The sequence below is a fragment of the Oncorhynchus mykiss genome, chromosome 28 (genome assembly GCF_013265735.2).
Source record: "Oncorhynchus mykiss isolate Arlee chromosome 28, USDA_OmykA_1.1, whole genome shotgun sequence".
NCBI classification, from domain to species: domain Eukaryota; kingdom Metazoa; phylum Chordata; class Actinopteri; order Salmoniformes; family Salmonidae; genus Oncorhynchus; species Oncorhynchus mykiss.
Window position 1 is genome coordinate 26047501 of NC_048592.1, and position 23894 is coordinate 26071394.

Genomic DNA, 23894 nt, shown 5'->3' on the forward strand with positions numbered 1-23894 from the left:
ATGAAGGTGTGTGTGTGTGTGTGTGTGTGTGTGTGTGTGTGTGTGTGTGTGTGTGTGTGTGTGTGTGTGTGTGTGTGTGTGTGTGTGTGTGTGTGTGTGTGTGTGTGTGTGTGTACAGTACCAGTCAAATGGTTGGACACACCTACTCATTTAAGTTTTTTTTTTTTTTTTTTACTATTTTCTAACAGTGAAAACATTCAAACTATGAAATAACACATTGAATCATGTAGTAACCATAAAAGTGTTAAACAAATCCAATATTTGAGATTCTTCAAAGTAGCCACCCTTTGCCTTGATGACAGCTTTGCACACTCTTGGCATTCTCCCAACCAGCTTCATGAGGTAGTTACCTGGAATGCATTTCAATTAACAGGTGTGCCTTGTTAAAAGTTCATTTGTGAAATGTATGTCCTTCACAATGATTTGAGCCAATCAGCTGTGCTGTGACAAGGTAGGGGTGGTATACAGAAAATAGCCCTATTTGGTAAAATACCAAGTCCATATTATGTCATGAACAGCTCAAATAAGCACAGAGAAACGACAGTCCATCATTACTTTAACACATTAAGGTCAGTCAATCTGGAAAATGTCAAGAACTTTGAAAGTTTCTTCAAGTTCAGTCTGAAAAACCATCAAGCGCTATGATGAAACTGGCTCTCATGAGGACCGCCACAGGAAAGGAAGACTCAGAGTTACCTCTGCTGCAGAGGATACGTTCATTAGAGTTACCAGTCTCAGAAATTGTAGCCAAAAAAATGCATCACAGAGTTCAAGTAACAGACACATCTCAACATCAACTGTCCAGAGGAGACTGCGTGAGTCAGGCCTTCATGGTCGAATTGCTGCAAAGAATCCACTACTAAAGGACACCGATAAGACATTTGGGAGTGGGATACAGGCCAAGACTGCATTTACCAATGAAACGTTATTTAATCCAATGGTGAGCAGTGTGCTCCCAGGCCTGGGGTTTAACTGCAGTAACATTAATGGACAGACTTTCATTTCACTGAGTGCTGGGAAAACAGCATTTTTTGCGGCTGCTAAGGGACATTGAATACTGGAAGGTAACTTTAACTAGAGACTGCAAAAGTAACCTGTACTCAAGTGGACTTGTATGCACACAAACACAGTTAGGGGAGGTGATGGGACATAGATTGTCCTCTGCGCTAAGGTCGAATAAGGAGTGGACACTGTAAATGTAAGCAGACAATATCTTCACTCAAAATCCCACATTTTATCACAAAAAGTAACTCTGCTCAATACCCCCTAACCAGACGACCCCCCCCCCCCCCCCCCCCCCCCCGCCCCCTTTCCTGGACCCCCAGGACTAAGCCTTGGCGCTTAGCTGTCAAATCAAATCATTATGGCCTTGCCTTCAACCACCATTTCATTAACAGAAAAATAAATGCACTCCTTTGTTCCTTTCCTCATTTTTTTCATCTGTTCTGTCCCTGGCAAGCCTGTGTCCACTGCCTGTGTTAATACCCAAACGGATTCATATTTCACTATTGAGGGAGAAGCAAAATAGAATTTTGAGGGAAAGAGAGAGCGAACAAGGGATAGAGGGAAGAAGGAAAGGAGGGGTACACAACGTTTAAAACTTCACCCAGCCCTAGGAGGGGTACACAACATGTAAAACTTCACCCAGCCCTAGGAGGGGTACACAACATTTAAAACTTCACCCAGTCCTAGGAGGGGTACACAACATTTAAAACTTCCCTCAGCACGAGGAGGGGTACACAACATTTAAAACTTCCCTCAGCCCTAGCAGGGGTACACAACATTTAAAGCTTCCCTCAGCCCTAGGAGGGGTACACAACATGTAAAACTTCCCTCAGCCCTAGAAGGGGTACAAAACATGTAAAACTTCCCTCAGCCCTAGGATGGGTACACAACATTTAAAACTTCCCTCAGCCCTAGGATGGGTACACAACATTTAAAACTTCCCTCAGCCCTAGGATGGGTACACAACATTTAAAACTTCCCTCAGCCCTAGGATGGGTACACAACATTTAAAACTTCCCTCAGCCCTAGGATGGGTACACAACATTTAAAACTTCCCTCAGCCCTAGGATGGGTACACAACATTTAAAACTTCCCTCAGCCCTAGGATGGGTACACAACATTTAAAACTTCCCTCAGCCCTAGGATGGGTACACAACATTTAAAACTTCCCTCAGCCCTAGGATGGGTACACAACATTTAAAACTTCCCTCATCAACTCATCCCTGACCACTGGCTGCATCCCCGCTGACTTCAAAATGACCAGAGTCGCTATCCCCAAGAAACCAACACTCAGGCACAGGAGTCTAAGGCACTGCATCGCAGTGATAGAGGCGTTACTACAGACCTGGGTTCGTTTCCGGGTTGTGCCACACCTGGCCGTGGCCAGGAGTCCCATAGGATTGGCCCAGTGTCGTCCGGGTTAGGGGAGGGTTTGGCCGGTGAGGCTTTACTTGGCTCATTGTGCTCTAGCGACTCCTTGTGGCGGGCCAGGGGCCTGAAGGCTGTCGCCAGTTGAATGTTTCCTCCGACACACTGGTGCGGCTGGCTTCTGGGTTAAGGAGCGTGGTTAGGTGGATCATGTTTTGGAGGACGCATGACTCCACCTTCGCCTCTCCAGAGCACATTGGGAGTTGCAGCGATGAGACAAGATCAAAAAAGGGGGGTCATTTTTTATATAAATGTAGACCAGTACTCCTTCTTTCTTTTCTTTCCAATAAACTTGAGCGTGCTGTCTCTGATCAACTCTCTCGCTATCTCTCTCAGAACGATCTTCTTGGCCCTCAACCAGTCAGGATTCAAGATGGGTCACTCAACCCAGACTGCTCTTCTCTGTGTCACGGAGGCTCTCCTCACTGCCAAAGCTAAATCTATATCCTCTGTGTCACAGAGGCTCTCCTCACTGCCAGAGCTGACTCTCTCTCCTCTGTTTAAATCCTCCTAGATCTATCCACTGCCTTTGACAATGTAAACCATCAGATCCTCCTCTCCACCCTCTCAAGGCTGAGTTTGTCAGGCTCTGTACACTGACATGGAGAGGATCTGTGTCTGCACCATGTACTCTCATGACTGGTGTCCCCCAGGGCTCAGTTCTTGGCCCTCTCCTCTTCTTTCTATACACCAAGTCACTCACCTACATCATATCCTCTCATGGACTCTCCTATCATTGCTATGGGGATGACACTCAACTACTTTTTTCCTTCCACCCTTCTGACAACTAAGTGGTGACACGCATCTCTGTGTGCCTGGCAGATATCTCAGCCGGAGCTGCTCTCCCTCCCGGGGAAGACCTGACCGCTCCAAGAGCTCGCTGTTGGCTGGGCTCCCCGCTTTTGCCATCAAACCCCTGCAACTTATCCAGAACCTTCCCGTCCTTTTAGCCTATCCTCAAAAAAATGTATTACAATGGCTGAGAAATGTGGTTGTCCCACCTGGCTATCTTAAGATAAACTGTAAGTCGCTCTGGATAACAGTGTCTGCTAAATGACTAAAATGTCAAATATAAATTTAACCGAAAGAGAACAGGGGATGGAGGGAAGGAGGAAGGGAGGAGGTACACAACCAATTATTCCAAGGTTGGAGGTTGAGAGAGGAGAAAAAGTCTGCCTCTGCTGCTGGTTCGGCTGCTGTTTCAAGTTTTAATTAAAATTTTCATTTCCTTCTCTGAAAAAAGAAAAGAAAAAGCCAGCCCAAGTCAACAGCATGGGCATTGTTGAGCTAGCGATGCAAATTGCGGTGTTGGGAAGCTGGCTGTATCTGGTTGGTCTGTAAGAGTAGAGGCCCCAGAAGTAGGGACGCTGTAGGAATCAGGAGAAACAGGACTCAATAATGAATACTTTCTGCTTTGCTTTTCTCTCTCTCTGTCCCTCTCTCTCTCTCTCTCTCTCTCTCTCTTTCTCTCTCTCTCTCTGTCCCCTCTCGTTCTCTCTGTCTTTCAATCTTTCTCTCCAATCTCTCTCTTCTTTCTTCTCTCCAATCTCTCCTCGGTTAATATCGAAGAGGCTCCCCTTTACTGCTGACTGTCTGTTTGTAACCCTATTCCCCAGAACAGGTAATGGCAGAAATCATGCCCTCTTTTCACATTGCTAACCCATTTCAGAGAAAGACAGGTAATTGCTAATGTCAATAACTCACATTTCCACATCACACATTTTCACATTTTATGTGTTTGTGTTCTGAGAAACAGATTCACCGGGGCGATGGAAAACGCTGATTCAAAGTGTTTGCGGATGAGTCATACAGGTCTGGTCCAGCATCAAATGAATGTTATGACGTGTGATTGGTTAGATAAGCTGGTCTATTCAGTGCTTAGGTGTGTGGTTTAGGGCCGGGCGATATGGCTAAAAACCATATCTACATTTTTTCAAACTTATGGACGATTCACAATATATAGAGAGCTTAATTATATATATGTTCTCTAAATAAGGGTTGTTGTACAACTACAGTAAAGGTCAAATACACTGCATTTCAAACAGTCAGCAATCATCTAATGAATTCAGGGCTTGTAAAATCATACCTAGGCTAAATATAAGCCTTCCACAAGAAGATCCACTAATAATTTCATTATTCTATCAAAATAGCTTAACTTGTGTTTATGCAATAATCACTGATCTGGCTTTCAAGTCAGTCTATGAAAATGCCTTTTTTGTTACAAATTGAACAGGAACCATGAACAGGAACCATGAACAGGAACCATGAACAGGAACCATGCATAATGCACATGCACTAATATTGACTAACTTCTTGTAGCAGGCAATATGGAACATTAACAACAAAAAACAATTGAGTCTTGAGATACAGGCATTTGGAGTGTTGCAGAAAATTATCTGAATTACAGTTTTTCTAGATTGCTAAGACACTTTTAATGAAACTGGTGTCGACTTGATGTCCATCATAACCTAATGAGCACAACAGCATTATATAATGTACAACTAAATCATTACTCATTGCTTTCACACACAATGCAAATGCTAAGCACATTTTTGCAACTCTCTGCAAAAGACGCAAAACTCAGTTGAGTAAATCATGACAAACAAAATGAAAACATTAGGTCCCAGCTGATACAAATTACTCCCATGAATGTCAACCTCTTCTGCGTGTGTGCAAAATGTCCTTGCACAATTGTTCAATCAGAAATCAGTCCTTATTCATGTATAAAAGAGGTCTCCTCTGAGTTGCTGTTTGCATGAATGGATGAAGTGGAGGCCGGAGGCAAAGACAAAGGAGAGGTAGAGGGGCCCACAGAGGAAGATAGTTCAGCTCTCAGGTCAAATGGAGAAAGGTCAAATAAAGCCTGTTGTTTCTGGACATTCATGCTCGAGTGACGTTTCTGCATTAGTCAGCTTTGGTAAAATCATTTTAGGAAACAATAATACAGCCCATGCTGTGATAATATATATCTGTTCCTGTTATAGTATCAACAAATGGCCCAGACATATAAAAGAGGGTTAACCATGTTAGGGTATTAGGATACTTTTAGGTCTACTTAGTATTTATTGGGATATCTGTGTGATGGCGCTGGAGAGGATGGCTGCTGTTTTATGGGCTCTTACCGTTCTAGGTAAGGGTTGGCGCGGCGGAGATCTTTGTGGGCTATACTCTGCCTTGTCTCAGGATGGTAAGTTGGTGGTTGAAGATATCCCTCTAGTGGTGTGGGGGCTGTGCTTTGGCAAAGTGTGTGGGGTTATATCCTTCCTGTTTGGCCCTGTCCGGGGGTGATCTCGGATGGGGCCACAGTGTCTCCTGACCCCTCCTGTCTCAGCCTCCAGTATTTATGCTGCAGTAGTTTATGTGTCGGGGGGCTAGGTTCAGTTTGTTAAATCTGGAGTACTTCTCCTGTCCTATTCGGTGTCCTGTGTGAATTTAAGTGTGCTCTCTCTAATTCTCTCTTTCTTTCTCTCTCTCGGAGGACCTGAGCCCTAGAACCATGCCTCAGGACTACCTGACATGATGACTTCTTGCTGTCCCCAGTCCACCTGGCCGTGCTGCTGCTCCAGTTTCAACTGTTCTGCCTTATTATTATTGGACCATGTTCTGTTATAATCTCCACCCGGCACAGCCAGAAGAGGACTGGCCACCCCACATAGCCTGGTTCCTCTCTAGGTTTCTTCCTAGGTTTTGGCCTTTCTAGGGAGTTTTTCCTAGCCACCGTGCTTCTACACCTGCGTTGCTTGCTGTTTGGGGTTTTAGGCTGTGTTTCTGTACAGCACTTTGAGATATCAGCTGATGTACGAAGGGCTATATAAATACATTTGATTTGATTTGATATTTTGTTTGTTTTTTCGCATTGTTTGAAACTTCTTTTGTACACAATGTTGCTGCTACCATCTCTTATGACCGAAAATAGCTTCTGGACATCAGATCAGCAATTACTCACCTCAACTTGGACAAACAATTTTTCTTTAATGAGTCGGACGGAAAGGATATATACTCCAGACACCCGAACAGGCCCTCATCCCCGTCATTCGCAGGAGAAAGAAACTGAGATTTTGGGGAAAGAGATCGGGGTGTGAGGATCAGGCGATGAAGCTTATCTGCCTCTGCCATCCGTACTGTTAGCCAACGTTCATTCGCTGAAGAAATCAATGGGACGAACTAAAAGAACATACAAATCCTACCAACGGGACAATAAAAACTGAAATATCTTATGTTTCACCGAGTCGTGGCTGAACGACGACATTAATAACATACAGCTGGTGGGTTACACACTATCGGCAGGATAGAAGAGCAGCCTCTGGTAAACAACAGCTGGTGCCCGATATCTAAGGAAGTCTCAAGGTTTTGCTCGCCTTAGTTAGAGTATCTCATGATAAGCTGTCTACCTAGAGAGTTTTCATCTGTAGCTGTCTACATACCACCACAGACCGATGCTGGCACTAAGACCGCAGTCAATGAGCTGTAAACCGCTATAAACAAACAGGAAAACGCTCATCCAGAGGCGGCGCTCCGAGTGGCCGTGGACTTTAATGCAGGGAAACTTAAATCAGTTTTATCTCATTTATATCAGCGTTTTAAATGTGCAACCATAGGGAAAAAAACTCTAGAGCACCTTTACTCCACACACCGAAATGCATACAAAGCTCTCCCTCGCCCTCCATTTGGCAAATCTGACCATAATATCCTATATCCTCCTGATTCCTGCTTCCAAGCAAACAGTGAAGTAGGAAGCACCAGTGACTCGGTCTATAAAAAAGTGGTCAGATGAAGCAGATGCTAAACTACAGGACTGTTTTGCTATCACAGACTGGAACATGTTCCGGGATTCTTCCGATGGCATTGAGGAATACACCACATCAGTCATTGACTTCATCAATAAGTGCATCGATGACGTTGTCCCCACAGTGACTGTACGTACACAACCCAACCAGGATGCTCTTCAGATGTGGCAGGGCTTGCAAACTATTACAGACTACAAAGGGAAGCACAGCCGAGAGCTGCCCAGTGACACGAGCCTACCAGACAAGATAAATAACTTCTATGCTTGCTTCAAGGCAAGTAACACTGAAACATGCATGAGAGCATCAGCTGTTCCGGATGACTGTGTGATCACGCTCTCAGCAGCCAATGTGAGTAAGACCTTTAAACAGGTCTACATTCACAAGGCCACAGTGCCAGACGGATTACCAGGACGTGTATTCCGAGCATGCGCTGACCAACTGGCAAGTGTCTTCACTGACATTTTCAACCTCTCCCTGTCTGAGTCTGTAATACCAACATGTTAGAAGCAGACCACCATAGTCCCTGTGCCCAAGAACACTAAGGTAATCTGCCTAAATGACTACCGGCCCTTAGCAGTCACGTCTGTAGCCATGAAGGGATTTGAAAGGCTGGTCATGGCTCACATCAACACTATTATCCCAGAAACCCTAGACCCACTCCAATTTGCAAACCACCCCAACAGATCCACAGATGATGCAATCTCTTTTGCACTCCACACTGCCCTTTCACACCTGGACAAAAGGAACATCTATGTTAGAATGCTAATCATTGACTACAGCTCAGCGTTCAACAACAGTGCCCTCAAAGCTCATTACTAAGCTAAGGACCCTGGGACTAAACACCTCCCTCTGCAACTGGATCCTGGACTTCCTGACGGGCCGCCCCCAGGTGGTAAGGGTAGGTAACAATACATCCGCCACGCTGATCCACAACACAGTGGCTCCTCAGGGGTGCGTGCTCAGTCCCCTCCTGTACTGCCTGTTCACTCATGACTGCACGGCCAGGCATGACTCCAACACCATCATTAAGTTTGCCGATGACACAACAGTGATAGGTCTGGTCACAGGCAACGATGAGACAGTCTATAGGGAGGAGGTCAGAGGACCGTGTGGAGCAAGGACACAAACCTCTCCCTCAACGTGATCAAGACAAAGGAGATGATTGTGGACTACAGGAAAAGGAGGACCGAGCACGCCCCCATTCTCATCGACGGGGCTGTAGTGGAGCAGGTTTAGAGCTTCAAGTTCCTTGGCGTCCACATCACCAACAAACTGAGGCCACCAGCTGCATTAAGTACTGCAGTTCATCTCTTCCTCATGGACTGCACCAGATTTGCTGTGAGATGTTACCCCACTCCTCCACTAAGGCACCTGCAAGTTCCTGGACATTTCTGGGGGGTATGGCGCTAGACCTCACCCGCCGATCCAACAGGTCCCAGGCGTGCTCAATAGAATCGAGATCAGGGCTCTTCGCTGGCCATGGCAGAACATTGACATTCCTGTCTTGCAGGAAATTACACACAGAACAAGCAGTATGGCTTGTGGCATTGTCATGCTGGCGGGTCATGTCAGGATGAGCCTGCAGGAAGGGTACCACATAAGGGAGGAGGATGTCTTCCCTGTAACACACAGCGTTGAGATTTCCTGCAATGACTACAAGCTCAGTCCGATGATGCTGTGACACACCACCCCAGACCTTGATGGACCCTCCACCTCCAACTCGATCCCGCTCCAGAGTACAAGCCTCGGTGTAATGCTCATTCCTTTGATGATAAACGCAAATCCGACCATCACCCCTGGTGAGACAAAACCGCGACTTGTCAATGAAGAGCACTTTTTGCCAGTCCTGTCTGGTCCAGCGACGGTGTGTTTGTGCCCATAGGTGACATTGTTGCCGGTAATGTCTGATGAGGACCTGACTTACAACAGGCCTATACAAGCCCTCAGTCCAGCCTCTCTCAGCCTATTGTGGACAGTCTGAGCACTGATGGCGGGATTGTGCGTTCCTGGTGTAACTCGGGCAGTTGTTGTTTCCATCCTGTACCTGTCCCACAGATGTGATGTTCTGATGTACCGACCCTGTGCAGGTTTTGTTACACGTGGTCTGCCACTGTGAGGACGATCAGCTGTCCGTCTCCCTGTAGCTTTGTTTTAGGCTACTCACAGTACGGAAATTGCAATTTATTGCCCTGGCCACATCTGCAGTCCTCATGCCTCCTTGCAGAATGCCTAAGGCACGTTCACACAGATGAGCAGGGACCCTGTGCATCTTTCTTTTGGTGTTTTTCAGAGTCGGTAGAAAGGCCTCTTTAGTAGTGTCCTAAGTTTTCATAACTGTGACCTTAATTGCCTACCGTCTGTAAGCTGTTAGTGTCTTCACGACCGTTCCACAGGTGCATTTTCATTAATTGTTTATGGTTCATTGAACAAGCATGGGAAACAGAGTTTAAACCCTTTACAATAAAGATCTGTGAAGTTATTTGGGATTTTTACGAATTATCTTTGAAAGATAGGGTCCTGAAAAAGGGACGTTTCTTTTGAAACCTCAATTACCTCGACACCGGTGCCCCTGCACATTGACTCTGTATCGGTACCCCCCCTGTATATAGTCTCGCTATTGTTATTTTACTGCTGTTCTTTAATTATTTGTTACTTTTATCTCTTACTTTTTAGGTATTTTCCTAAAACTGCCTTGTTGGTTAAGGGCTTGTAAGTATGCATTCCACTTTTTGTATTCGGCGCATGTGACAAATAAAATGTGATTTGATTTGATTGTGTAACGATTGATATAAATGACTTTTCATTAGATAACAAGTTGTATGTGCTATCACCTGTGCTGCATGGTGATAGCAGGAGAGTGTGAAGCGAGACCAGTAAAACACGACATTCCACAGAGATAGCGTCTCTACAGCGAATTAGAACACAGGAGCCTGTGACAGTCAGGACAAGACCACTAACATGTAATGCTAGTGAAGACGAGGGTGTCTATTCCCATGCAAGTGCACACATTGTCATGTTGTCTTGTCTCTGTCCTTTCCCTTCACCCTGTCTCCCTCTGCTGGTCGTGTCAGGTTACCTTTTCTCCCCTTCTTTCCCCCAGCTGTTCCCTGTCTCCTCCTAACTACCCATTCACCCCGTTCCCCACCTGTTCCCTTTTTCCCTCTGATTAGGTCCCTATATCTCCCTCTGTTTCTGCTCCTGTCCTTGTCGGATTCTTGTTTGTTTGTGTTTCATGCCTGAGCCAGACTATCGTCATGTTTGCTGTAACCTTGTCCTGTCCTGTCGGAATCTGCCGGTCTATCTGAGCCTACCTATGTTTTGTTATTAAAGAAGCTCTGTTTAAGTTAGTTCGCTTTTGGGTCCTCATTCACTCACCGTAACAGAAGAATCCGACCAAGAATGGACCCAGCGACTTCGGATCCTCTCCACTCAGCCGTCGGGATCCAGGGAGCGATGCTAGGCAGACACGAGCAGGAAGTGTCTGCTGCTCGACATGCCGTTGAGACCCTGGCCACCCAAGTCTCCAACCTCACAGAACAGGTTCACCATCTCCGCCTCGATCCACCGGCCACTTCCAGGGCTTTCGAATCTCCGGAGCCCAGAATCAATAACCCGCCGTGTTACTCTGGGGAGCCCACTGAATGCCGCTCGTTCCTCACCCAGTGTGATATTGTGTTTTCTCTCCAGCCCAACACTTACTCCAGGAGCACTGCTCGTGTCGCCTACGTCATATCTCTCCTTATTGGACGGGCTCGTGAGTGGGGCACGGCAATCTGGGAGGCAAGGGCTGAGTGTACTAACCAGTATCAGGACTTTAAGGAGGAGATGATACGGGTTTTTGATCGATCTGTTTTTGGGGAGGAGGCTTCCAGGGCCCTGTCTTCCCTATGTCAAGGTAATCGATCCATAACAGACTACTCTATTGAGTTTCGCACTCTTGCTGCCTCCAGTGGCTGGAACGAGCCGGCTTTGCTCGCTCGTTTTCTGGAGGGTCTCCGCGCAGAGGTAAAGGATGAGATTCTCTCCCGGGAGGTCCCTTCCAGCGTGGATTCCCTGATTGAACTCGCTATTCGCATTGAGCGACGGGTTGATCTGCGTCACCGAGCTCGTGGAAAGGAGCTCGCGTTCTCCGTTGCCCCCCTCTCCGCATCACTACCATCTTCCTCTGCCGGCTCGGGAGCTGAGCCTATGCAGCTGGGAGGTATCCGCATCTCGACTAAGGAGAGGGAACGGAGAATCACCAACCGCCTCTGTCTCTATTGCGGTTCTGCTGGTCATTTTGTCACTTCATGTCCAGTAAAAGCCAGAGCTCATCAGTAAGCGGAGGGCTACTGGTGAGCGCTACTACTCCTGTCTCTCCTTCAAGATCCTGCACTACCTTGTCGGTCCATCTACGCTGGACCGGTTCGTCAGCTTCCTGCAGTGCCTTAATAGACTCTGGGGCGGAGGGCTGTTTTATGGACGAGACCTGGGCTCGGGAACATGACATTCCTCTCAGACAGTTAAGGGAGTCCACGGCCTTGTTCGCCCTGGATGGTAGTCCTCTCCCCAGGATTCAGCGTGAGACGCTACCTTTAACCCTCACTGTTTCTGGTAATCATAGCGAAACCATTTCTTTTTTGATTTTTCGTTCACCTTTTACACCTGTTGTTTTGGGCCATCCCTGGCTAGTTTGTCATAATCCTTCCATTAATTGGTCTAGTAATTCTATCCTCTCCTGGAACGTCTCTTGTCATGTGAAATGTTTAATGTCTGCTATCCCTCCTGTTTCCTCTGTCTCTTCTTCACAGGAGGAGCCTGGTGATTTGACAGGGGTGCCGGAGGAATATCACGATCTGCGCACGGTGTTCAGTCGGTCCAGGGCCACCTCTCTTCCTCCACACCGGTCGTATGATTGTAGTATTGATCTCCTTCCGGGAACCACTCCCCCCCGGGGTAGACTATACTCTCTGTCGGCTCCCGAACGTAAGGCACTCGAGGATTATTTGTCTGTAGCTCTTGACGCCGGTACCATAGTCCCCTCCTCCTCTCCCGCCGGAGCGGGGTTTTTTTTTGTCAAGAAGAAGGACGGGTCTCTGCGCCCCTGCATAGATTATCGAGGGCTGAATGACATAACAGTTAAGAATCGTTATCCGCTTCCTCTTATGTCTTCAGCCTTCGAGATCCTGCAGGGAGCCAGGTTTTTCACTAAGTTGGACCTTCGTAACGCTTACCATCTCGTGCGCATCAGGGAGGGGGACGAGTGGAAGACGGCGTTTAACACTCCGTTAGGGCACTTTGAATACCGGGTTCTTCCTTTCGGCCTCGCTAACGCTCCAGCTGTCTTTCAGGCATTAGTCAATGATGTCCTGAGAGACATGCTGAACATCTTTGTTTTCGTTTACCTTGACGATATCCTGATTTTTTCACCGTCACTCCAGATTCATGTTCAGCACGTTCGACGTGTCCTCCAGCGCCTTTTAGAGAATTGTCTTTTTGTGAAGGCTGAGAAGTGCACTTTTCATGCCTCCTCCGTCACATTTCTCGGTTCTGTTATTTCCGCTGAAGGCATTAAGATGGATCCCGCTAAAGTCCAAGCTGTCATTGATTGGCCCGTCCCTAAGTCACGCGTCGAGCTGCAGCGCTTTCTCGGCTTCGCGAACTTCTATCGTCGTTTCATCCGTAATTTCGGTCAGGTGGCAGCTCCTCTCACAGCCCTTACTTCTGTCAAGACGTGCTTTAAGTGGTCCGTTTCCGCCCAGGGAGCTTTTGATCTCCTCAAGAATCGTTTTACATCCGCTCCTATCCTTGTTACACCTGACGTCTCTAGACAGTTCGTTGTCGAGGTTGACGCGTCAGAGGTGGGAGTGGGAGCCATCCTTTCTCAGCGCTCCCTCTCTGACGACAAGGTCCACCCATGCGCGTATTTTTCTCATCGCCTGTCGCCGTCGGAACGTAACTATGATGTGGGTAACCGCGAACTGCTCGCCATCCGGTTAGCCCTAGGCGAATGGCGACAGTGGTTGGAGGGGGCGACCGTTCCTTTTGTCGTTTGGACTGACCATAGGAACCTTGAGTACATCCGTTCTGCCAAACGACTTAATGCGCGTCAGGCGCGTTGGGCGCTGTTTTTCGCTCGTTTCGAGTTCGTGATTTCTTATCGTCCGGGCTCTAAGAACACCAAGCCTGATGCTTTGTCTCGTCTCTTCAGTTCTTCAGTAGCCTCCACTGACCCCGAGGGGATTCTCCCTGAGGGGCGTGTTGTCGGGTTGACTGTCTGGGGAATTGAGAGGCAGGTAAAGCAAGCACTCACTCAAACTCCGTCGCCGCGCGCTTGTCCTAGGAACCTTCTTTTCGTTCCCGTTCCTACTCGTCTGGCCGTTCTTCAGTGGGCTCACTCTGCCAAGTTAGCCGGCCACCCTGGCGTTCGGGGTACGCTTGCTTCCATTCGCCAGCGTTTCTGGTGGCCCACCCGGGAGCATGACACGCGTCGTTTCGTGGCTGCTTGTTCGGTCTGCGCGCAGACTAAGTCCGGTAACTCTCCTCCTGCCGGCCGTCTCAGGCCGCTTCCTATTCCCTCTCGACCGTGGTCTCACATCGCCTTAGATTTTGTCACCGGACTGCCTTCGTCAGCGGGGAAGACTGTTATTCTTACGGTTGTCGATAGGTTCTCTAAGGCGGCCCATTTCATTCCCCTTGCTAAGCTTCCTTCTGCTAAAGAGACGGCACAAATCATCATCGAGAATGTTTTCAGAATTCATGGCCTTCCGTCAGACGTCGTTTCGGACAGAGGTCCGCAATTCACGTCTCAATTTTGGAGGGAGTTTTGCCGTTTGATTGGGGCTTCCGTCAGTCTCTCTTCCGGCTTTCACCCCCAGTCTAACGGTCAAGCAGAACGGGCCAATCAGACTATTGGTCGCATCTTACGCAGTCTTTCTTTTCGCAACCCTGCGTCTTGGTCAGAACAGCTCCCCTGGGCAGAATACGCCCACAACTCGCTTCCTTCGTCTGCGACCGGGCTATCTCCTTTTCAGAGTAGCCTCGGGTACCAGCCTCCGCTGTTCTCATCTCAGTTCGCCGAGTCCAGCGTCCCCTCCGCTCAGGCTTTTGTCCAACGTTGCGAGCGCACCTGGAAGAGGGTCAGGTCTGCACTTTGCCGTTATAGGACGCAGACTGTGAGGGCTGCTAATAAGCGTAGAACTAAGAGTCCTAGATATTGTCGCGGTCAGAGAGTTTGGCTCTCCACTCAGAACCTTCCCCTTAAGACGGCTTCTCGCAAGTTGACCCCGCGGTTCATTGGTCCGTTCCGTATTTCTCGGGTCATTAATCCTGTCGCAGTTCGACTTCTTCTTCCGCGATACCTTCGTCGCGTCCACCCGGTCTTCCACGTCTCCTGCATTAAGCCCGTTCTTCGCGCCCCCGCTCGTCTTCCCCCCCCCCCCCCCCCATCCTTGTCGAGGGCGCACCCATCTACAGGGTCCGCAGGATTTTGGACATGCGTCCTCGGGGCCGTGGTCACCAGTACCTTGTCGATTGGGAGGGGTACGGTCCTGAGGAGAGGAGTTGGGTTCCCTCTCGGGACGTGCTGGACCGTGCGCTGATCGAGGATTTCCTCCGTTGCCGCCAGGTTTCCTCCTCGAGTGCGCCAGGAGGCGCTCGGTGAGTGGGGGGGTACTGTCATGTTGTCTTGTCTCTGTCCTTTCCCTTCACCCTGTCTCCCTCTGCTGGTCGTGTCAGGTTACCTTTTCTCCCCTTCTTTCCCCCAGCTGTTCCCTGTCTCCTCCTAACTACCCATTCACCCCGTTCCCCACCTGTTCCCTTTTTCCCTCTGATTAGGTCCCTATATCTCCCTCTGTTTCTGCTCCTGTCCTTGTCGGATTCTTGTTTGTTTGTGTTTCATGCCTGAGCCAGACTATCGTCATGTTTGCTGTAACCTTGTCCTGTCCTGTCGGAATCTGCCGGTCTATCTGAGCCTACCTATGTTTTGTTATTAAAGAAGCTCTGTTTAAGTTAGTTCGCTTTTGGGTCCTCATTCACTCACCGTAACACACATGAATACACAGACACGCAAATGGACACACACAGACACACACACACGTATAGACAAGCACACAGTGGACTGTGCACAAACACACACACACACACAGGCAGTCACACAAACAGAAACACACAGACACACACATGCACACACACACACACACACACACTCTCACTGACAACACATACACAAATCACATTCCACTCCATCTCCCCCCAACACCACCTCCTACCCACCATCTGGCTGTTTTGAGGCTCGGATGTCTCTGGGGTAAGGTGAGCTCTGAGGGGGATTGTGTGCGTCCTCTGGGTGGTGAAAGCCATGGAAGACTGTCTCCACTGAGCTGTAACAGCCCTAATGTCCCTCTGTGGTCTGTCATGGTCTCAGGCATCATGGTCTCAGGCATCATGGTCTCAGGCATCATGGTCTCAGGCATCATGGTCTCAGTCATCATGGTCTCAGGCATCATGGTCTCAGGCATCAGGCATCATGGTCTCAGGCATCATGGTCTCAGGCATCATGATCTCAGGCATCATGGTCTCAGGCATCAGAATGGCGGATGGGCCATCTTCCTCAGTCAGGCTTCGAACATTGGCTGGGCTGGAGGCAGGCTGGGGGGTCACCACTATCACAAAGCCTTTAGAGCTCATAGTAGCCAGAACAAACATATATTCACGATTTCACTAATATCATCAAATCAATCAGAGCACTTTTTTGGTTAATTCAGTAGTTTTTACCTGATTTAGTAGAACCCTGTTGAAAAATTATGTTAAAAGTATAATTTATATTCCAAAAACATACATTGACCATAAGAATCTTAATGCTTCCTGTTGTCATGACATTTTGATTTATGGCCCATTGTCAAAACACCAGTTTTAAATTCATCATCAATATGCTGAAAAAAGTTGTGATATTTTGAAGACCAATAAATATAAGTTACTCCCTAGACACACATGTCATACTTGTGTTCAGATTATTGTATTTAGCTAAATGAGTGCCCTATAAACAGCACACGCACCAGTATTTACCAAGCGGTCACTCAAGACTGGAATTGATTAGCTTGTTCTACTGTAATCAAAAGCAAGGGCAAATGAATCACTCACATCAGTATTGTATTGAAATCAATTCACTTGGGTATACTGCATATACAGTCTCTGTCGATAAATGAGAACCTGTTGTAGTAATATGTAGGCGATGGCATGGCAACGTTGGCTAGAAAAGATAATGTGCAGAAACACACCATTGGGTCTAACGGTCGCGCCGTGCCGTGCCGAACTGTGCATGTGCAGAAACACACCATTGGGTCTAACGGTCGCATCGTGCCGAACTGTGCATGTGCAGAAACACACCATTGGGTCTAACGGTCGCATCGTGCCGAACTGTGCATGTGCAGAAACACACCATTGGGTCTAACGGTCGTGTCGTGCCGTGTCGTGCCGTGTCGTGCCGTGTCGTGCCGTGTCGTGCCGTGTGTCGTGTCGTGCCGTGTGTCGTGTCGTGTGTCGTATCGTGTCGTGCCGTGCCGTGTCGTGCCGTGTCGTGCCGTGTCGTGTTGTGCCGTGTGTCGTGTCGTGCCGTGCCGTGCCGTGTCGTGTCGTGCTGTGCCGTGTGTCGTGTCGTGCCATGTGTCGTGTCGTGTCGTGCCGTGTGTCGTGTCGTGCCGTGCCGTGTCGTGCCGTGCCGTGTGTCGTGTCGTGCCGTGTGTCGTGTCGTGTGTCGTATCGTGTCGTGCCGTGCCGTGTCGTGCCGTGTCGTGCCGTGTCGTGTTGTGCCGTGTGTCGTGCCGTGCCGTGCCGTGTCGTGCCGTCCCGTGTCGTGTCGTGCCGCCCCGTGCCGTGTCGTGCCGTGTCGTGCCGTCCCGTGCCGTGTCGTGCCGTTCCGTGTCGTGCCGTTCCGTGTCGTCCCGTGCCGTGTCGTGCCGTCCCGTGCCGTGTTGTGTCGTCCCGTGCCGTGTCGTGCCGTCCCGTGCCGTGTTGTGTCGTGCCGTCCCGTGTCGTGCCGTTCCGTGCCGTGCCGTGTCGTGCCGTGTCGTGTCGTGCCGTGTCGTGCCGTGCCGTGTCGTGCTGAACTGTGCATATCCAGGCCGTCAAATCAAAGGCACTCCATCAATATGAAGTTGTTTTGACTAAAATGAAAACGTGTCAGTTTGTCACTCTCACGAGGTTGGAGTAATAACATGTTAAGACATTGGGTCTAATCTGAGTTGTGTCTTTAGAACAACTAAGGAAGAATTTTTCACTTCCCCAACTCCAAACCGCTGTATGGTCTGCTGAGTCTGCTGAGGCTGATTTGCAAAACCTTCCCAGAGGTATCGTGATGTTGGGCCTTTATCGTGATGTTGGGCATTTAGAAAATGCTCTGGGTAAGTTTTAGATTTCACAAGTGTTATGAAGGCAGGTGCCAGGCCAGCAGCAAAGTAGAACTTTTCTCTCTCCAAGCACTCTAATGTACCCATTACAGGTTAATAACATCATGCCATCCAGTCTCTCACTGTATGTGTGTGTGTCTGTGTGTGTGTGTGTGTGTGTGTGTGTGTGTGTGTGTGTTATAATAAAGAAATAATGCACAAGGAGGTGTGGTACATAGCCAATATATATACAATATATATCTTAAGCACGATGCAACGCGGAGTGCCTGGATACAACCCTTAGCCGTGGTATATTGGCCGTATACCACAAACACTTGAGGTACCTTATTGCTATTATAAACTGGTTACCAATGTAATTAGATTAGCAAAAATACATGTTTTGTCATACCCATGGTATACGGTCTGATATACCACGGCTGTCAGCAAATCAGCATTCAGGGCTCGAACCACCCAGTTTATAATAGCCCTATATACCACTCGGCTAACAACACAGGCCAGAAGTGTACACTATAGATGCTGCAGGATATGGAAAGTGTAGAATTGCATTCTACTTCACACAGCATTATAGGTCAGCAGATCAGCACTAGCCCTGTAACAAAGATGCATACAGGCCCACACACACAAGCACTCACACACGTGTATGACGTATGACTGTGTTTCACCCCTCCTTCCCATACAGAATAAGGCTGTTTTTTCTCTTTCTCCATTTGGAGAGAGGGAGTGAGAGGTGAGGACTGGTCTTCTAAACCTCCATTAGTGACTTCTCTCTCTTCAACACAGATGGGGTCAAGGTCTCTCTCTCTCCCTCTCTATCAAACACAAACACAGTCAATTTAATGACAAAAAAACTACATCTGTTTGCTGAATCTACTGTAATGCTGCTCTCTTCTTATTCAGACATCATACAGACACTGCCTAGAGAGAACTGGGTCAGTGTTATTGTACTAGGAACTGATATGACAGAGAATGTGTTGGTTTGACTGGAAGATGCCGTGGCGGTTGAAGCTCATGCATGAACATGTACTAGTCGTTATTATCGTTAATCCACCGTGCCACTGGGGAGGTGTTATTACAGTATCGCTGGTATTCAACACCTCCTCCTGTGGGCTGGTTACTATACACACACCTGTTGTCTTCTGGGTTGGACATCTCTCTCTCTCCCTCCATCTCTATGTCCTCTCTCTGTCCCTCGCCCCTTTCTCTTCCCCTCCTCTTCCTCTTTCTCTCACTACCCCTCCATCTATATACCCCTCTCTCTCCTCCTCCATCCATACATCCATTTATCTCTCCCAGTCAGCTAAGCAGCCTTAATTGGTTTAAGGGCAAACAGAAATAAGCAATGGCTCTATAGGTAGTGGAGAATTACCGCTATTGTTGTGAATAATGACACACACTTGCACAGAGAGAGAGGGAGTAAGAGAGCGAGATGGAGAGAGAGAGATAAAGAGAGTGGGGCACTGCACATGCATTTTTCCAATAATGGCATGCAAATACCTCTTCTCTCTGTCCTCTCTATCATCCCGCTCTTGGCCCAGCCCATGATGATTTACCTACTGTATGTCTCTGTGCTTTTCCTCTCCTCTGCCATGGTGTGTGTGTGTGTGTGTGTGTGTGTGTGTGTGTGTGTGTGTGTGTGTGTCCTTTCCTGCCTGCCTGTGTGGGTGCTTGCCTACAGCCCCCAAACGATCCCTCACACGCAACCAGAGCCACAGCCAGCCAGTCATTTCTAATGTCCTATAAACAGTTGATATGATCAGGGTTTTCTGACCCGGTCTCTCTAACATCATGACCTTTCAGTGAAGCCATGGCTGCCATCAATCTGCCATCAGTCAGACAGATGTCACTGTGTGTCTCTGTGTGTCTACCATTCCATCCACCACATATCAGTCTAGTGGAGGGGCTACTCTCTATTCATCACCAATCTGTCCATATGGTCAGCGGTGCCCCCCCCCCCCCACCCCCCCCCCCCCGACACACACACAGTCTCACACAGACACAGTCTCACACAGTCTCACACAGTCTCACACAGTCTCACACACACACAGACACACACACACACGTAGTCTCATACACAAACACGTCTCATACACACACAGTCTCTCTCTCACACACACACACATATACAGAGTCTCACATACACACAGGTTGATCTCTGACACTGTGTTTGTGATTACGGAGCTGATGTGGTGATTAGGGACAGATAATCAGATTAACGGGGACACAGATCTGGGGAGGGATAATGTGGCAAGGGCCGTATGCTTGCTCTCTCTCTCTCTCTCTCTCTCTCTCTCACACACACACACACACACACACACACACACACACACACACACACTGTAACACACAGAAAGAGAGTGAGGCCAACAGATTGTAGATCATATCAGCTAACATCTTAACCTGCCCGTGAGACAATCTCCTTTCAATTAACCAGCCTAAACAAGGAAATCACTCTCATCCCTGGTGTTGCCTGGGTAACCCAATGTGTCTCCCCTACCCATCTGTTCTACCCAATACCCAGCTTTGTCTTTCTGGACAGACCTTTAAAGCTACAGTCGGGGATTTCGGGAGCTGTTCAATGGGTCACGTGTGTGTGTGTGTGTGTGTGTGTGATAGAATACGATGAATATAAACAAGCAAGCAGCGCTTTCCTGAATTACATAGCAACACTGAGCTACCCAGGCAGCGTGAACGTTGTAATCATTATGAAAATAAAAGATGAAACAGAGATACTACGATCATGTAACGCCCACTGCACTTGCTAGTCTTTAATTCACTCCACTTGTTTATGCTAAGCAGAGAACCACGAGAGACCATCTGCTTTGGAGAGTGTGTGAGCATAGAAAGTGAAGTTTGAGAACTCTTCCGTAGTCATGCAGCACATACATTATGTCTAGTGCCCTAGTCCCTCGGCTCCTACACAGGAAATGAAGAACATGTTAAAGCTCTAAGAAGGGCTATTAGCCAAGGATGCTGATGGCACACTTGTCTGTTGATTTCCCTTACACAGTGTGTGCGTGTGTATCTGTCTGTGCCTGTGGGTGGGTGCCAAAGAGGACCAGACAGACCAGAAAACAAACAGAGAAAATGATCCTATTGTACGTACATGTAGCCACAGAGTTCTGATCTGGAGGTGCCTCATCACCATGGTTTGATCTGGCGGAGTCATTACTGTCGCTAAACAGTTCCAGCAGCCATCTATAAAATCCCTCAGACAATCCAAAATCGCCCGATATTTATCCTACTGCTGCTCGGGGTTGGCGCTAAAAACAAATGATAAGCCTATGTCAGGACGTGACCCGAATAACACACGGAGAGGGCTAGCCTACACCCAGGCGCTGAGGACGACACTAGCAGGTAGAGAGCATATGTTATGTCACAGATAGTCTTACCTGATGTAGGCTATAGATCACCACACAATTATCTCGTGGAATAATAAACCACCACAACAAAACAAATAAAAGGAGCCTCCCACATGTTGGCTATATTTTAATTGTGTAACGAAAACCTATTCAAAGGGAAGTTTAGAGAATGTGGTGATGATGTGCTGCCCTAGCTGCACTGCCTGCAGCCCAGAAGAACCAACAAAGACCATCATCAGTGCGTTGAAGGCTATTGCCAGACCCACTGACACAGTGAGACCACTACTCCGTCCTATTCGGAATCAAATAACCGGAACGGGCTTGACATGACCAACGTGCTTTCCATCCCCTGTATTCAACTGACATCACAGAGCGCACGCTCTCACCGTTACAATGTGCATGTGCCATTCCATGGGAGAGCCGCGCGAGAGAGCCAGTGTGAGTTCCGGCGCGGAGCAGTCACTCCAAACCATCAAAACACAGCAATGATCATTCCCATAATTTACCTTCCATCGCAGAAACCGTGGTGGTGGTGATGATGACACATAAAACTGCAAACAAATCCACAGTCATGGCAGAAATGTATAGTCCACACAGTCTATATGCCTATCCACTGAGAACCACGCAGGACACGCACACAAAAAAATCGCTTCGGTTGTCACAGAGCGGTGTATTCATTCCAGTCAGTAAGCCCGTGTTACGAGAGTCACATTTCCAGCCGTACTAAAACTGTGTGACAACCAGTGTAGGACCCTGTCGAATGTATGGGATGGAGGCGAGTGAGAAGTGGGCAAGACAGCTTCTTTACACCCCGCTAAAGCAGCAGGGCCAATCACAGATTTAAAAGTGAAAATCGCTAACCAATCGCCAATGGTTTGCTCCTCCCTGCTGCATTGTGAAAACACAAAACTTTTCCCCGACCTATTTGAAACGGCAGGCGACAGCGTCAGCGAAGGAGAATAGCACCACCAATTGGTCCGTTTGGGTATTACATTATTAGATGGTCCCCACAAATTACTAGAGGACCTCCATTTCTCATCTCTCTCCTCTCTAACCCAATTGCTTTACCCCCTTTTCCCCATGAAAGTGTACACAGAAATGGTTCGATTACTTTACAGATATTACTGCACTGTCGGAACTAGAAGCACAATCATTTCGCCACACTCGCATCAGCATCTGCTAACCATCTGTATGTGACCAATAAACTTTGATTTGATTTGATTGTTCACTCCCAATCACTCATTCACTTCAACGATTAAAAAGCATAGGATTGGTGTTTGCATTTTGCTGAAGGGAATTCCCACCACATTCATTACACCCGTCCATTCCCTAAAAATATATGAGGGGGAGTGTTTAAGTGCTAAATGCAAATTTCAGGTAGAAGGGAGAAAACAGAATTGGTCTACTGTTTCTCTCACTCACAGACTTCCCCCTCCCTTACCTTCCCACTCCAGTGTCTTATGGCTGGCGCGTCACTTGGCAGTCTCTCTCTTCTATTATCTTAAATCAGAGTCCCAAGCACCATTTGCATTCATATTACTCTTTAATAGCCGTGGCAATAGATCCACAGACATCTCCTAATGGAAGTTATATTGGCAATCCCCAGAAGGAGCCATACCCCGTAGTAATTCATGGATTGATACAGTATTTCAATTACATGTTTCAAGGACAAAAGTACATGTTTTTGTTGTAGTGGGGACACTAGCATCAGTAATCTCTAAAAAATGATACTTTAAGGAAAATGTTTTTATATTTGTTTGTTCATTTAAAAAAAAAAGTTTAGTTCAAATTTTGCTTTATTGTCACATATGTAACAGTATAACTAATGTCCGTCCCCTCGCCCATACCCGGGCTCGAACCAGGGACCCTCTGCACACATCAACAACAGTCACCCACGAAGCATCGTTGCCCATCGCTCCACAAAAGCCATGGCCCTTGCAGAGCAAGGGGAACCACTACTTCAGGTCTCAGAGCGAGTGAGGTCACCGATTGAAACGCTATTAGCGCGCACCACCGCTAACTAGCTAGCCATTTCACATCGGTTACACATACACATGGTTAGCAGATGTTAATGCGAGTGTATAGAAATGCTTGTGCTTCTAGTTCTGACAATGCAGTAATATCTAACAAGTAATCTAACAATCCCCCAACAGCTACCTAATACACACAAATCTAAAGGGGTGAATGAGAATATGTACATATAAGTATATTGATGAGCGATGGCCGAGCGGCATAGGCAAGTTGCAATAGATGGTATAAAATACAGTATTTACATGTGATATTAGTAATGTAAGATATGTAAACATTATTAAGATGGCATTATTTAAAGTGGCATTGTTTAAAGTGATTAGTGATCCATTTATTAAAGTGTCCAGTGATTGGGTGTCAATGTATGCAGCAGCCTCTGAGTTAGTGATTGCTGTTTAGCAGTGTTATGGCCTTGAGATAGAAGCTGTTCTTCAATCTCTCGGTCCCAGCTTTGATGCACCTGTACTGACCTCGCCTTCTGGATGGTAGCTGTATGAACAGGCAGTGACTCGGGTGATTGTTGTCCTTGATGATCTTTTTGGCTTTCCTGTGACATCGGGTGCTGTAAGTGTCATGGAGGACAGGTAGTTTGCCCCCGGTGATGCGTTGTGCAGAACACACCACCCGCTGGAGTGCCTTACGGTTGAGGGCGGTGCAGTTGCCCTACCAGGCTGTGATACAACCCGACAGGATGCTCTCAATTGTGCAGTTGTAAAAGTTTGTCAGGGTTTTAGGTGACAAAAAATCTCACATAATATCATTTAAAAGCATGTATTAAGTTGTCTATAATATAATACATGTGGCAATAACTAATGTAGACATCAATAAATTGATTTCTACAGCTTAAAAATATTTTTTACAATGGTGGAGGAGTGCCAAGATGGAGGCAAGTTGAGCTATCG

General features: G+C 47.6%; 1 protein-coding gene across 3 annotated transcripts in view; it reads right to left on the reverse strand.

Annotated features, from left to right (window-relative positions):
- Window positions 1-21768, reverse strand: part of LOC110508791 (ephrin type-B receptor 1) — a 386951-nt gene extending 365183 nt beyond the window's left edge. For 2 of the 3 annotated variants that reach the window (XM_036966014.1, XM_036966012.1), the window contains exon 1: window positions 21471-21768. In XM_036966014.1, coding sequence (XP_036821909.1) covers window positions 21471-21537 — 67 coding nt within the window. In that variant the 5' untranslated portion in view covers window positions 21538-21768. The remainder of the gene's footprint in view (window positions 1-21470) is intronic. The other variant, XM_036966015.1, reaches the window with a different exon arrangement.
- Between the last annotated feature and the right edge of the window lie 2126 nt (window positions 21769-23894).